We start from the raw sequence: 15,878 nt of genomic DNA, 5'->3' as shown, positions 1-15,878 counted from the left end.
GAAATAAGTTTTATTTCCTTATGCATCTATTTAATAATTTTTCTCTCTATAATAATAAAATTGAAAATTTTCTATATATGGATGTTACAATAAAATCATACATTTTATTTTGTTCTATTTTGTGCACAAACCATTCAAAGAAAAACAATTTCATTTTCTAAGGATGTAATTTGGATGGATTGAAAGGTTAAATCATGTTAAACTTGTCTACTCATATATTCGACTTTTGTTGACTATACTTGAGATTTGGTTAGGAATTCTTAGCCCACTCCAAGCCTATAAGCAACTCGAGTTTTTACATGTTGTTTAAGGTTTTTAGTGATAATTGTGGGACACTTAGAGTCGTCTAGGTCATAGCCTAATAGCACCACACAAGGTCAAGTAGGTTTGTTTGTCTAACCCAAAGATAACAGACGAATACAAAACCAATCAGGCATTGAATACGCCGATGATAAGCATTAATTACAATAAACATCAAGTGTCTTGATTGACATAGTAGTTATGAGGCTAAAGCATTAATCTTTTAAAGCTTATCAAGATATGACAACCGTTGTGAGCTGATAATCATTGATATTAAAGACGGTAATGTACAATCAAACATAATCAAATACACCAAGACACCTAAGAAGATGTTACAATTAAGCCAGAATAAATAGTCACCCTTGGCTATAAGAAAAAGTGTGCTGCCACTTTTCCAAAAAACTCTTTTATTGCTCAAGTCTTCCCTTTCTTACTTAAGTGTTGGAGTGATGTGCTCAAAAAACTCATCCAAACATTCCTATGTACAAGTCGAACTATCGTCTAAGCTTTGGAGGCTAACTGAACATTCCTTATTGGTTATGCACCAACAATAATGTCTTATTTACTTTTATATCTTGCCATCAATTAAGCATTAAATAAAACATTTTATTACACATCTTGACATCCAATAGACCAAACATATATTAAAATTCATAATGGTGTATCACATTTAATATCAACTTTAAATCATTTCTACAAGTTATTGTAAAACAAATTTAAATAAAAACAATATTACGAATATTCCATTTATAACCACAAAAAATTCATAAAAATAGTAATTTAGTTTTTAGTGTAGGCACGTGTCTCCTAGCCCGTCCATCCAGTAGTGATAGTAATGTATAGTTGGCACAACACTTCAATTTTTTGAGAAGGAATAGATAAGCAAAGTTTGGTAATAATTGACATGGCTAAATTCACCCAATATTTTGCAAAGGAAACATAAGATATATTGGTAGCCTTAATCTCTAAATATTTCCTAGAGAGGAAGGAAAAGTTTGGTGATGAGGCTTAAGTCACTCAGTATTTTTCTCAAAAATAAAAAATGTGGAAAACTAATGTCTCATTCTTAGTTTTTACTTAAATCTTTAAGGCTTCCAATTTCTTTTTCCTCATTCTCATATATCCTAAAAGTAGTCTTTCTATGGTATAAATATACTATTGCTATTAAAGGTATTATGATGATTATAATTAATGACAATATAATTATATGGTATAAAGTTTCGTACTTCCGTAATTTGAAGGGAAAAATGATTTGATAAAGGTGTAAAAATGTGCAATTCCATTGATTTTTGGAAAAAACCTAGTCAAGTCGATATGATTGGTTTATTGTTAAATATTCAAAACCAAACCAACTTTTTAGTAATGAAAAAATCAAATCGAAGCAGGGCTGATTACGTTTGATTCAGATGATCGGGTGGATGCAAGTTAATTTAGACCTTAAATCTAATTTATTTTTAAAACTAATTGAAAGTAACTTGGATTTGAAATTTTAAATGTATTTAAAATTTTTAGCCCAAAATATAATGTATACATTAAAAAATCAATTTAACTATAGAATAATGAATTAATTTAATAGTCATATATATATATACTCATCAAATTTAAACAATTATATATAAATCTTAAAATGTAAGAATGATTTGGGTTGACAATAAATAAATTAAAAACAAAACCTATTTTGAAAACCAAACTAACCAAGTGGGTTTTCAAAATTTTCAGATCGATCTTTATGAAATTGACTCAAGTCAAGTCAATATTTTCTCAAAAAGGGAACGAAACATGAAGGAAAAATTGGTAGTGATAGAGTTGCCTTAGGTCACTCAATATTTTTGAGGAAAGTAAGGAAATATGAAGGAAAGTAGTGATTAAATTGGCTTAATTTAATACTCAATATTGTTTCTAAAAGGAAGGAAATATAAAGGTGAGTTTGATAGTGATGGAATTCACTTAAGTTACTCAAGTTTGGTTGTCATAAAGTTGGCTTAAGTTACTCAATATTTTCTTAGGCAGAACCACTCATATTTGATTAAACAGCTTTACCAAATTTTGATAGAGAATCCTTTTATTGATTAAGGAGGAAAAATCTCTATTTACATCCCAATGTTTATGTGGTACCTACCATATATGTTTATGAGTGAATATTTCGATCACTTATTAAAAGAGTCTCATCTCATGCATGTAATTTGCTTTTTAACATATACCAAGGTTATTAAAAAATAATCATCCTAATTTGCCACAATTTTTGCTTTTCACCTTACTTATAGATGTATTAAAAATGATTGATATGCACTAAATGCAAAAGTTTTTAATATTCAACCATTATCATTTTTATGGGCATATAGAAAGGGATAATATGTAGCAACCTGCTTTCAACCCTATAAGTATTATTTGCTCTTGACTCAAAGGATTTTCATGACTTTAAGATAATAATTTTTTTCTCATATTTGATGTGAGATATCATAATTATCATCTCTCTAATCTATAAAGACACAACGTCTGCCTAATGGGCTCTCACAACTTGATTAAGATGAACTTTTAAATGTATATATACTTCCCTTATTTGATATGAGATACTATAATTACTTTTCATGTAAATATAATGTTCTCGTGTTTCATGGGATTGATGGGTCAAATAGACAGATAGTCATTACGAGGCTAAACACATTCCCATACTAGGTTGAAGATCGACTTGTATTATTTGTAACAACTAATTTCCAATTGTTAACTTCTTCAAAAGATAGAGATGACTTTTTCCAAATCTTTTTCTCCAAGACTTGAAAATAGTAGGAGACATTAGGTATTTCCATAAGTACATCCCAATATATCTCCATAATATAAAGCTATGGTGCATTAAACTTATAAGAAAAACAACAACACATTTATCTTTATATATGTTTCATGATTATTTTTTCTTATTAGGAAAAATTTAAACTTCTTAATATTTTCAAGAATACATCTAAATTCCAATGGGTTATGCCTGCAATCTTTCAGACTGTCTAATAAAACCTTGCATTCTCAATGATGAATGGCGTCTTCTCTAACGTGAAGAAAGGTGATTGAAAATCGTGCAAAAAGTTGGCAAGTAATTGATTAGGCAGTGCCATGTAGGCCTAGGACCATGGCATGAAGACCTTCCAATCTCAAAATGGCACATGCATGTCTAGAGGGGTAGACGTGTCTGGAAGTCCAAGCTACCAAAATACAATAAATATGTAAGAATATGATCGCTTATTTTCTTATACCTTCTATGACCAAAAACAAAGAAATTAAAAACATAATTGATCCCCAGGATCTAAGTGATGTATAGGACTAACCATGCGTCTTGCTCTCCACATGAGTCCACCGGTTTCAACAATTTATTCATGCCTAAAGGCGTCATGAGATAAGTCCACTGCTCCATTTCTCAAGCAGTCAGCAACCATGGACATCGATCTCTCTCCTGGTCGACCACCACTAAACAAAAACAAAAACAAAATCCAAATGAGGATTAACTAGCTTGTTATGGAGAAATTAAGAGAGACGAAACATTAGGACAATCTTACTGATTATGGCAGGAATGCATCGCAGCTCTTCATCTTCAGTGATGTATTTTAAAATCTTCATCCACTTGAGGACATGGATTAATCCAAGATCAAGTTTAGAAACCACGAAAATCGATATTTGGGCTCTCAGAGTTGAGAATACATGGAGCGCCTCTCCAGTTGAGCCTACAGAAGTTACGATTGGAAGCAAGTAAGCAACCATCATCAGGAGTCGGCATGCAAGAGAAAGAGAAAGAGAGAGCGAGGGAAATAAATAATACCATGATAAGAGCATTTTGTATCTTTTTGTTAGTAGCCATTGCCACTTTTTGGACTCTCACTCAAAGGCAAATTATCCAGATTTCACAGGAGTTTAAGGTTTAAACGACTCATCGAGGCCAAATTAACCACACTCATTTTGAATACCCAGCTTTGCCAAAAGGCCCAAAACCAGTGCTTTTTAAATATACAGGTTAGCCGACAAGTGGTCCGGTACGCCAAAAGGTTAGGCCGACCATGGCCCGCCCTGTTGTGGAGTGATGATAATTTTTCAGCTTTTAGGTTTATGGAGGTTTTCAGCTTTTACACTTTTGTATTCTTATCGTCTCCCTGAGATCATCTTGAAATATCATGCATGTGCTTTAGGTCTGGAAAATTAAATGCATAGAACATGAGTCATGGTTTGAATCAAGCAGATGACATTCAAGAGGTTGAGTTTGGCACATATAAAATCTAAGGATGGCAAAAGGGGGTTCGCGAAGTGTCGCCCCATCTTTGTTCCATTTAAAAAATTAAATGAGACGAGTCAGGACAGGGTGGAGCAGATCAGGGTTGGATACGAGAAATTCCTATACTTGCTAATTCCCACCTTGTTTAATTTTTTTTGAAATTTTTTTAAATTACTTTAAAAAAATTTAATTACATTAAAATAAATATATTTTATAAATAATTAAATAATTATAATTTTTTTAACTTATTTTATTTAAAATATTTTTTTATTATCTATATATTAAAAATAATAAAATAAAAATTAAATTAATTTTAATTTAAAATTAATTATATATATAATCGGGGTGAGGACAAGGTGGGATAAGACAATACCCGAACCCATCTCGAACTTACCCTGAGTTTTAAAAAAATTCTCAAACTTGTTCCAAACTCATTTAATTAAAATTCAAATTCATCCCATTAGGGGCGAAACAGAGTGTGTACCTAAAAAAACTCCTCCATTGTCATCCCTAATAAAATCTTATTTTGTAGACAATCCATTGAATCACAAATAACAAAGAGACACAGGCACATGTAGGATTAATGTTCATATAGAACAAGATCACCGATAACCTGGTGCCCTCCCCAGGAGGGAGTGTTGATTATTTTACCTCAGGACCCCAACTAACTTACAAAAAATGTTCATATACAAAAAAGGTTAATATTAGTGTTGTAATTTGAGCGATCTGGTTTTTGTTAATGGTTAACTTAAGCTCAATTCACATTAATAAATAATCAACCTAAATCCATTAATCTAATTTGACATTTAGCAAGAAGTACTTAACATAAGCCAAACAAAATCTTATTTGTTTAAATTTAGATTGAGCTCGGATTAGTTAAATTAAATTTGGATTAATCGAATTATATGATTTAAATTCCACCTATAATATTTTTTAAAAACTTATTTGATGTATATCAAAATTCAAAAAGCAAATTAGACAAATTTTCTAGATAATAACAAAAATAAAAATAAATTCATATATGTTTATGAAAAATGAAGATGCAATTATTATTTGATATTTAAAAAATAAAAATAAAAAGAGAATAAATGATATAAATATTATTATATAAGATAATAGAAATTATAAAAATATTAAATCTAGAGTTAAACTCACGGTCTGTTTGGTAATGATTTTAAGAAGTTATTATTTAAGTGTTAGAAATATTAGAAACGTTTTATAGAATCAGTACCAAACACACTTTTAATGTTGTGAGATACTTGATTTGACCTACCTTAATCTAAGCTCACACCAAGTGTTAAATTATTGCCCAAATCCGACCAAGGTCGGGCCAACCGGCCTGAGTTGCACACCCTCGTTAATATTCGATCAAAACTTTGCTAAATCTAACATAAATGGATCCTCATAGCAAGTATTTGAATATGAAAAACGTGGGAAAAACAATTTTAAGCAATGGGGCGACACAAAATGAGGCAGGCATCTACAGCTGGGCGAGCAGCACATGATTGGATCGTCCATGGAAGGTAGCCCCACTGCTTGGGATAGCTTGGCAGTGATGAGCTGGCTGAATTCACTCGGTTTTTTCCCAGGAAGGAAAGGAAACGTGAGGAAGGGAAGTGGTGGAAAATCATGCAAAAAGGTTGGGAAGAGTTGCACTGGATTTATCAGGCACGTGAAGGACAGTAGAGTAAACGACAAAATTCATGCAAAAGGTTGGCAAGCAATGCACTGAGATTGGAGGGTACGCATGCATGCACGAAGGCCTAGAACAATATTTAGGCAATAGCACATGTCTGGATTTAGCACATGATATTTTCTTTATTACTTTATTTATCTATTTTTCTGTGAGTTTGAACACTTCCATATGTGATTTTGATCATGTGTCTACTTTCCTCCTCTTTGGAAGGTAGCTGGAGAGGATGTGGGAGTCGCTTCTCTTCACTGTAATTGGAAGAAATTAAAGGTAAGAATTTGACACCATTGGTCGAACATTTAGAGTAGTTTGAGGCAATTGAGGTTGGTAGAATGATGATCGTAATTGAATTATTTGATAACTATATGTAAAATACAATAGATGACTGCCTGGCTTCTTGACACTCATATCCTTTCCCTCATTGAAGAATGAGAAGGTATCCTAGGAGGATAGATTGTCATCAGTCAGTAACATATGTTACAGTTGTTATAACCATTTGAATGCCATTTTTGAGCGTATGAGCGTTGTCCTTTTTTAAATTTCCGAAAGGAAGGTCCCCTATGTGTCTAAAATCTTTATTCAGGAAGCCATTTGGTGAGAAATTTGTGATGAGAAGATTGACACAAGATTCAGCATTTCTTATACGAGAATGGATATTAATTGATCACAAAATGTTTAACTTGGGATCATTACAATGCCCAGTGTTTTCTACATGACCCTGGGTGTCAATAGGACCCAGATTTCCTCGACTACCGCAGCTATGCTCTTTATCTCAAAATGCATTAACTCGTCCAGTAGCTCTCCGGGATGGGGATGCATCATCTGGTAACAAAACGGCCTTTCCAGCACTCTCTCAAAGTCATTCTTCTCTGGAAGTCGGAGCTACCAACATAAACAAATAACATATATGAGTATATGATTAGCTTACTTCCCTATCTATACCTTAATCAACAGAGAAAACACTGAATCAACTGTGGTATGATCTCAGTAGTATCAAGCGATACAAACCGTGTGCCTTGCTCTCCATATGAATTGACAAATTCAGTAACTCATTGATGCCTAAAGGCGTTAACAGATAGTCTACTGCTCCGTACCGCAAGCAGTTGGCAATCATTGAGATCTTGTCCTCTGTGACCAACACTGAGCAAAACAACAAAAAATCCAATGAGGAGGATATCTATATATTTTCAGCATGAAGAAGAGAAATTATGCAGTCTGGAGGAAGGGAGAAGAAACATTAGGACAATCTTACTGATCACAGGAATGCATCGCAGCTCTTGATCTTCAGTAATGTACTTCAACATCTTCAGGCAGTTGGCCATTGGGAGATCAAGTTCAGCAAGCACAATGTCAATACTTGGTCCCTCAGAGCTGAGGACATGGATTGCCTCTCCAGTTGAGCCTACAGAAATTACTATTGAAAGCAAGTAAACAACCATCAGGAGCCGGCATGCATGCATGCAAAAATAACTGAAATCACCATGGTTTTAAGCATTCTTGATGCAAAAAATTGCAGAATGAAAGCTCTAAGGTCTTAAGTAGTGAAGAAGCACAAGTATAGAGGGGGGAAGAGAGAGAGAAACAATACCCTGATAAGAGCATTCCTTAAGAAGTGAGGCAACTTCTTTACAACTCCCAGCATTTGTATCACACAGCAAAATCCTCAGTTTGCTCCTATCGATAAGAGCACGAATCTTTTTATTAGTACTGCCACTGACACCAGCATCGCTTTTGCCAGTAACAATCTGTTTCCCTTTGTCCATTAAAATTCACAGGCCTTTACAGGACAGTCGCCAAAGGCAAATAAGAGTCCACAAGAATTTACATGACCATTGGCACCAAACCACTCCTTTTTAAATAACCAGGTTAGCCAACAACTAGTCTGGTAGACCGAAGAGTTAGGCCAACCATGGCCAACCATGTTGTGGAGTGATGACGTTTTAGTTGTCAGCATAAGAAAGAGGATTGAGATTAATCGTTTTAGGGTTTCTCGAGGATTCTGGGGGTTTTATAACAGAGTATGGGTTCAAGGTTGGTTGCATTTCAAGGTCTAAAGCTAAATATGTAAAACCTAGCAATAGGCTTAAGAGAGGCAACGTAAGGGAACCTAATGTTGTTTCCTTCTCCCTTTCTTTCTTTCTCCATTGCCTCCAATTTTTGGCCCAAGACACTGCAGATGCTTCCTTATTAGCCTCAAGCACAAACCAAGTTGCAATTTTTTTTTATCTCAATAGCCTGAAGATTTTCAAATGCATGGCCTTATATGTCTAATTTCAACATTATCTGAGAAAGTTTCTTTTTCGAAAAAAGAAATAACCAAACAGGAAGGAGATATGCATTTCAGTTAAATGGTATACATAAAACATTAAAGAACTATTTAATAAAGTATCAGTCATCCACAGCATCCATATGCTTTCCATCTCAACCATATGAATGAGAAAAACAAACTCCTGCATAAATAATATCCTGTGGTACAATTTTACATGGCAGCTGACCCTCTTTTTGAGGGAATCATAGATCTTCTGAGTCTCTCATCATTTGCCATGGATGATCAACTTTTTGGCAACTAGTTTGATGCCTGCATTCTGTTGATAGTCATATGGGTCCAGGGCAAAGTATGTATCCACAAGGGTTCCTGGAACGAACAAGGTATCAAGCTCTGCAGCATCAAATCTACTAAATATAAGCCTCTGTGTGGTACCCGAAGGATCTTTTTGGTATATCTCTGTGGCATATATGGCAATATCCCCATTTGTCACAGTAGGTATGCTGTAGATGAAGAAAGAAAGAAATACACTCATTAGACATCACAAAGCAGCAGTCTGAGGTGATCTAAATTTAACACCAAGGCTCCACTACGCACTAGCAGGACCAAACAAAGAATGTGGAATATTGCATCCACAGTTCCACCCACAAAAGTTGGTGTGATTAAGAAATTTCTTTACATTTTCTTTATCTTCTAACAACCCCTAAGGAGCATTAAAAATGTAGAAATTAATTGTTTCCACACATAAAATTGATACTAACATTTGTTCCTAATGCAAGAAGAGGCCAAAGTAGAAGCACAGGATTTTGCAGTGATGGGGAATGCAAGGAGTACAATAAACCTATCAACAGAAAGGCTACATTTTCCTCTGCATCTTGCAGTTCTTGCACATCAATACTAAAAGGGAAAGCAAAAGCCAAACTCCTACAGCATATTGCTTCAATATATCAAATAAACTCCAATGCTACAACTCAACATTTTAGAATATTCTAAGCTGAGCCAGATACCTTATTTTCATAAAAAGCAAATAGTATAAGAACTTGCCTTAATCTGATGGTAGGAGTGTTTAAAAACCCAGTCTTTCTGATCACAACTGGCCTCCATTCCGAGCTGCTACCAGAATCCACAGACAACTTGTAAGCAAGTTGGTCACATGCATCCAGAACCTGACATAGGCTTGGAGATCCATCCACCACAAAACTCAACCGTGGCCGTCCAGCAGGATCAACAAATCTTGTACTTATCCCAAACCTCACTCGCAGTTGAGTACAATGAAGCAGCAACTTGACATCATTGTGCAATATTTGCATTCTCCGAGTCCCACGATACAATGGAACAAAAGACGCACTGATAGAAGCAACAGAAACCTCTGCAGGATCTAGGAAGCCAGCATAGTCACAGCAATCCTGAGATGCAGTTGTTGTAGAAAGCATCTCAAGAGACTCGGTCACAGGTTTTTCTTCCAAGGCATAATCCGGCTTAAGGGACTCTCTTTCAATTTCACTGCTGAGTGCACCCAAGTTGAAAGGGTCCGGTTGGTTTGTGTTAGGTTCAACTAAATTTAATATTCCTTCCATACTGCTGTGAGTACTAGGAGATGATATTGAATGATTTTCAAATTTGATACTTGATGAGGGAGTACTCATGTTTAGATTCATTCCCACTGGAGAAGCTTTTCCATTACTACGACTCCTTGTAACAGCATTTGGAGAAACCCAACTGTTTGTGGTAAATATGTCTGGGAGGCTCGACTCCTGCAGTTATGGCAGACTTTAGTTTTTTTTTTTCTCTGTTTATTATTATTCTATATCATAATCAACAACTCATATTCACCAAGGAAATGATCTTTAGCATTCTAGGATGTAAGGATATGCAAGGTCTTCTGAGCTAAAAGTATAGCCTAAAGAAGCTAGGAAGCACAAAACATGATAAAACAAGAGCCATATTCACATAGCTATCACCAAATTAAGCTCCAAGTGGTGCTAGTGATTGTAAGATCTAAATTAGTTTTTCCATTCCATAGTTGTAGACCGTGTTTGGAACGTTGGAAAAGAGAATGGGAATGGAATTTGCTAATGTATTTGGATTATTTTTAAAATGGGAATAAGAATAAAATAAATTCATTGTTATGGAAATCAAATCTCACTCTCACTAGGATTTTGATCCCCTCTTCTATGTGGTATTATGATTCACCTTCATTTCCATCCTATTACCACATATCAAACACACCTACAGCAAAATATCTAGCAAGTAATAAACAAATATCATAACCCAATTGTGTTACATTATCAGTTCTTCAGTGGAGCCTATCTAATTCAGAGTTTGTGCAATTATGAAGCAATAGATATTGTAAGATGCGCTCCAAGGCTTCATAAAAAGTAATGAGATTTCCAATTGAAAGAATGATGAAATTGGCAAACAGGAACTTGGCATATATTAGATTAAATAGACATTGTTATTCAGAAAGATGCCTAACTGACAGCTCAAATTAATATGAAAAATTTTGATAACTACAGAGCCAATCCTAAGATCCTAAATGCTACTATCAATCAAGTGGTGATCCATAGGAGTTCAAAACTAAAGTGAGGACATTTTTAGCAAAAGAATACAAATAAATAGCATACAAAACAGACCAGAGTGAAGAATACTGGAATGCTACCAATTTGAAATGGTGCCAGAACGTATTAATATGAAGATACTTAATTACATGACACACTAAACTTTCAACAGAATATTCAATAAGTATTGAAGTTCAAGAAAAATAATTGACATTTTAATAGCCTGCAACATGAAGTAATGAATGTTCTGTAGAGCATGGAAAAATTACCAAGGCATAAATCATGTAAAATCAATGATGTGCATATTGCACTTATGTTTGGTTTATTGAATGTGAAGAACAAAGTTATTAAAACAATTGTGAGAAAAGAAATGGCTTATCATTCAGGAAAACAAGAACTTATAGCATGCAAGTTTATAAGTTTACCAGGAACAAAACTGTTGCACAATATTTGAGAACCTCCAGATTCATCCTGACATCATCTAAACTCCTGCAAAATCATGGCGAGAAAGATTAGTCCAATGGAAGCAAGAATCTTGGGCTCAATCAAAGACAAGAGAAAGTAAGAAATTTCCCTGTCACTTCCTATCTCTTCAACAACACGATCTACATTTTAATTGTGGTCTGATACAGTAGTATTGGAATGGTTAATTGCAGCTAGACTTGTCCACCATATTTAGTAGCTAAAGAGGTTACACTCCCTATGACATTATTAACCCCCATATCATAAAATGCAACATCACAGAGATGCTATCAAGTTAAAAGTTAAAAATTCAGGATGAACTCTGGAGTATGCCATCCATGTAAAATACTGCATCTCAACCAGAGAATCATGTATTAAAGGAACATTCAAGAACAACTTGAAGAATAAAACATCTAATATACAAAAAAGAGCTTTAGGTATGAGATTATTGACAACCATCACAAAACAAATAAAATATTGTAGATACTAAGGCTATGTTTGGTTCCCGAAAGCGGGAAAATGTGAGGAAAATAAAATAAAGAGGAAAAGAGGAAAAAAGTAAAAATAAAAAATAAAAAACAGATTTAACATCAGTAAATTAGTTTTATATTGTATTATTTCAAACTCATTTCACTTATTTTAACTCTTTATATAACTGTTAAATAGTTTTAAAATGCATACGTGTTAACTATTTGTAATTATATTTGATTTTCTTTCATATTTTCCATACTAATACCAAATATGAGAAAATCATTCTCTTTTATCATTTTTCTTTTTTCTTAGTAATTTCCTGGAACCAAACAAACTGTAAATGTTATACTAGACTACTAATATCAATACAAATGACTTCAATGAAGGGATCATTTACTAAAAAACATCAACATATAACATCATATTAAGATCTTTCCAAAAAAAATTGATTTAGATGATATATAACAAACAGTAATTCAAGGAAATAAACCAGAGACAAACATTTAAAAGGAAGCGAAGGCACAATCACCTGTGTGTCTGCTGTCCAAGCCCAAAATAGGTTGCAAGTGTGGCCATCTGCACACAAGAATTTGGATACAATCTGCCTTTAAAAGCTTATTTAATTCTAGGTAACTTAATAATTCATTGAATGATATTTAAACACTGATGAAATAGGTGATCATGATGTATTGCAAACAACGTAATAACAAAGGATGGTGTGTTGCATATAATATGAGAATAACAACAACAATGACATTACCAAATGGAGAACATTAAGGAAGTATCATAGTCTATATGGATATGCTTTTATAGCTTGCACGTGCTGAATCTATAACAGATGTCAACGACCAAGTCAACTCATGTTTCCATCTTTTTTCTTTTCACTCCATTTGAGGAATGTATTGAAATTATTACAGATTAAGTACTGGATCATTGGTTTCACAATTACAAGTTTGGAAAACATTCTCTACACTTCCTGTGAGTAGTAAAGACATGGAATTTAATTAATCAGAAAGTTACACAACAAAAAGCACTTTCAATGTCGTGAATTGAGCCTCAGAATTGCAATGCCCATAGTCTGATATCCCAAGTTGATTAGAAAAAAAAAAAAAAAGGCATATCTTCTCAAATTCTTGAGGTTCCACAAGGCCAGAGCCATAGAAGCATTACACACATATATCTTCTTTTAAGTCATGAAAGGGTCTAAAGTTCTTTGTTCTTACAGACTTGGACAATTCAGATTACCAGGTGAGAAAAGATAACATAGTGGAATCACATATCAAACAACGATTTCAAAGGCAATAGAACAAGGCAATATCTAAATTGCAGCAGTTTGAAATGTTTATAATTCACAAAAACATAACATAAGAAAAAGATTTATTTTATTTTAGTTTTGGTTGGCAAAGAAAAGAGATTGAAGGCAGACAATCCAAGGAAAATAACACTAATTGCAGGAAAATAATACTAATTAAAGGAAACTAATGCTTGCTTCATATTAAACAAAATGGAACCCATTACAGCCCAAAGCATTCAGCATATTTTATGCAATTTAAGAACCTTTTTTCTTCAGCAAATTTTACCCAACAAGAAAAGTGCTCAATTTTCCATGTGCTTAAGAGAGAGAGCAAGCTACCAGCCTACATACCTTCATATCCCCAGCTCTCCGGCCAAATCTCTGAGTCAACAGCGCCAAGGAATCTATTGAACCCTTGGGCTCTGGTGCTGGCCGACCAATCTCTGCAAAAGCCTCCCTAATTCGAGCACAGTCAAACCTCAATATATTGTGACCCGCCCAAATCCGTCCTGTTAACATTCAAAAACATAAGTTCAAACCTCAAAACCAAAACCAAGGAACCTTAATCATCCCATGATTGCTGGGAAAACATAGGAACAGTAAAGAAACTACAAGGCCCAATCTTCAAATTTCACAACCCGACACCAGAAAACAACAGTAACGTCCCATCAAACGAGTCTAACACCTCCATCCACGTGATTTTTTTCAATTTGCCGCAATTTTCAATAAAAAAAACATTTCCAGGAAATAATTTTCCCGGGAAAAAAAATTATATTTTATTCATGAAGAGGTACATTTCTCTTCCTTAAGCTTCAAGATTAAGCTGACTCCGAGGTAGGAAAAAAAAATACCAGATAATTTTCCAGAAACGATTTTCCCTAAAAACAACATAGCCTTTATCGAACAGACAACCCTTGGAAATTTTCATTTTTTTCTTTTCCCTCCATTTCCCAGCAACCAACAAAAAGAGGGAGAGAGAGAGAGAGACCATGAAGAATGTCATAAACCCTATCGGCAATGTCGCGGAAATTAGGAGCGGAAACGACGGCGTCTCGTGTAATGCCGTTACAACGGACGGACAAGGAGGAGACGAGAGAGAGGTCGTGGGGTCGGACCAAGGTGGAGTAGCTCTCCAGCTCGACCAGCTTTCTAGGGCATACCAGAATGGCTCCGAATTCCAATATGGCAAAACCCTGCCCGACTCGTGTGGGCACCGTGGTTTCCACATCGAAAAATGCAATTTCAGAGCGCTCTTCACCTGGGCCCATCAGTGTTGGCACTCAATCCAATTTCAGGGTTTTCCTCTACAACTCTGGAGAGAAAGGGAGAGGGAGAGGGAGAGGGTGGGTTTAAGGTTGACGAAGACGACTTCAATAAGGATTGCATATAAAGACAGTGGATTAGGTTACTTCCTCACTGGGGTTTCTCCATTTTGGGCTCTGTTAAATTCCCTTCCTATTCAGTCGATTAGGTTGCATTTGTGGGCAGCCAAATCTTGCATGACAAGCGTCTATAACCTCTGATCTCATTTGGTCAAAGAAAATAAAAAAGAGAAATAAAAAATAAATAAATAAAGGAAAAGGGTAAAGCAAAAGGAAATAAAAGCATAGACGGTGTAACTTAATAAATGTTTTTCACCTATTTTCTTCAAATTTATTTTCATTTTCCTTTCATATATATTTTTTTAACTTTGATTGTTTATAAAAAATAAAAATAAAAATAAATTAAAGAAAATAATGAATATTGGGTGAAAAAAATATTATTTTTTTACTTTTTTTTTTTTCTTTCTATTTAATCAAACATAACCATAAAAAAATTAAGAATTTGGATATGCCATATTTCCAAATAATTTTATTTAATTCTTTTTCAAATCTTCACAATAATTCAGATAAGATATTCGGGATTGTTTCCTAATTTTTTTTATTACTTTCTCTGGCATAGATCAAATTAAAGCCAAGACAGGCAGGGGGTCAACTAGGATTACAAGGGGCTGGGCCTTAGCATGCCGCTGAACAGCAGATTGATTTCAGAAGCCTCAGCCAAGCAATGTAGTATAATGAAATGTGTACACTAGGTATATGTTCTTTTCCTAGCCAAAGTATAATGATAAGTGTACACTGGGTATATATTCCTTTCCTAGCCAGAGTTTTCAGCAACCATAACTGCAGGCAACACCTGCTGCCCCAACTCCCACGGCTTCTTGTGGGAAGCTTAAAAAAAACTAGAAACAGAGCAGAGAGAGATGGTCCATTATCTATTATGAAACTGTAGTAGAAAAAGAATAGCTGCATTGGTTCATTTGCAGTGAGAATTTTAGTTTACGAGTTACATAAAATTGAAACCATGAATGCAAGTTTGTTTGACCTGCTTTTGTAAACCGGATAATGATTCTTTAGTATCTCCAATGTTCTTGGAATAAATCATTTGAACCTTGCTAGAGGGATTACACAAAAAAGTGTGTGAACAACTCAGACAAAGGATTTCTAACTTTAGACTTTGTTCTTACGGTAATGGGGAAGAGGATTACAAGCCCTGATGCTAATATCAGACAACATGTTGAAGCAGTTGATAAATTGCACCCAGGA

General features: G+C 34.4%; 3 protein-coding genes across 17 annotated transcripts in view; all 3 read right to left on the bottom strand.

Annotated features, from left to right (window-relative positions):
• The window catches only part of LOC104882305 (uncharacterized), a 32,445-nt gene extending 28,021 nt beyond the window's left edge, over nt 1-4,424 (bottom strand). For 5 of the 14 annotated variants that reach the window (XR_002032234.2, XR_009464609.1, XR_009464610.1 and 2 more), the window contains exons 1-3: nt 4,103-4,422; nt 3,843-4,007; nt 3,615-3,753 (exon numbers count right to left, since the gene is read on the bottom strand). The gene's annotated coding sequence lies outside the window, so the exon portion shown is untranslated. Of the gene's footprint in view, nt 1-3,100; nt 3,492-3,614; nt 3,754-3,842; nt 4,008-4,102 lie in introns of those variants that run through there. The other 9 variants (XR_009464607.1, XR_009464608.1, XR_009464616.1 and 6 more) reach the window with 7 other exon arrangements.
• A 2,381-nt stretch (nt 4,425-6,805) lies between these two features.
• On the bottom strand, nt 6,806-8,292 carry LOC100255408 (two-component response regulator-like APRR1). 2 transcript variants are annotated; one of them, XM_002284667.5, is made up of 4 exons: nt 7,831-8,210; nt 7,495-7,656; nt 7,251-7,382; nt 6,806-7,124 (listed from the first exon to the last, which is right to left on the bottom strand). In XM_002284667.5, exons 1-4 carry the CDS (start codon nt 8,003-8,005, stop codon nt 7,102-7,104), a joined length of 492 nt encoding a protein of 163 aa, XP_002284703.1. In that variant the 5' UTR covers nt 8,006-8,210; the 3' UTR covers nt 6,806-7,101. The 2 variants fall into 2 exon arrangements, with proteins under 2 accessions (XP_002284703.1, XP_010663349.1); XM_010665047.3 differs by having other exon boundaries at nt 6,806-7,382; nt 7,831-8,292.
• A 263-nt stretch (nt 8,293-8,555) lies between these two features.
• LOC100265514 (protein NEN1) lies at nt 8,556-14,798 on the bottom strand. The gene is made up of 6 exons (XM_002281757.4): nt 14,282-14,798; nt 13,645-13,802; nt 12,529-12,575; nt 11,492-11,555; nt 9,553-10,262; nt 8,556-9,011 (listed from the first exon to the last, which is right to left on the bottom strand). Exons 1-6 carry the CDS (start codon nt 14,559-14,561, stop codon nt 8,777-8,779), a joined length of 1,494 nt encoding a protein of 497 aa, XP_002281793.1. The 5' UTR covers nt 14,562-14,798; the 3' UTR covers nt 8,556-8,776.
• Nucleotides 14,799-15,878: the final 1,080 nt, after the last annotated feature.

Source organism: Vitis vinifera, chromosome 17, assembly GCF_030704535.1.
Source record: "Vitis vinifera cultivar Pinot Noir 40024 chromosome 17, ASM3070453v1".
Lineage (NCBI taxonomy): Eukaryota > Viridiplantae > Streptophyta > Magnoliopsida > Vitales > Vitaceae > Vitis > Vitis vinifera.
The sequence above is the reverse complement of the archived record's forward strand: the minus strand, read 5'-3'. Positions and strand labels throughout refer to the sequence as shown.

What these genes read in the sequence shown, in the direction of transcription:
- LOC100255408 (XM_010665047.3), bottom strand. Translation starts at nt 8,005, where the DNA reads ATGGACAAAGGGAAACAGATTGTTACTGGCAAAAGCGATGCTGGTGTC. An exon ending in TAAGGAATGCTCTTATCAGG is followed by an intron (nt 7,657 to 7,830) that starts GTATTGTTTCTC and finishes TGCTTTCAATAG; the next exon opens with TAATTTCTGTAGGCTCAACT. An exon ending in GCGATGCATTCCTGTGATCA is followed by an intron (nt 7,383 to 7,494) that starts GTAAGATTGTCC and finishes TGTTTTGCTCAG; the next exon opens with TGTTGGTCACAGAGGACAAG.
- LOC100265514 (XM_002281757.4), bottom strand. Translation starts at nt 14,561, where the DNA reads ATGGGCCCAGGTGAAGAGCGCTCTGAAATTGCATTTTTCGATGTGGAA. An exon ending in GTGCAACAGTTTTGTTCCTG is followed by an intron (nt 10,263 to 11,491) that starts GTAAACTTATAA and finishes CCATAACTGCAG; the next exon opens with GAGTCGAGCCTCCCAGACAT. An exon ending in ACTCCTACCATCAGATTAAG is followed by an intron (nt 9,012 to 9,552) that starts GCAAGTTCTTAT and finishes CTTCATCTACAG; the next exon opens with CATACCTACTGTGACAAATG.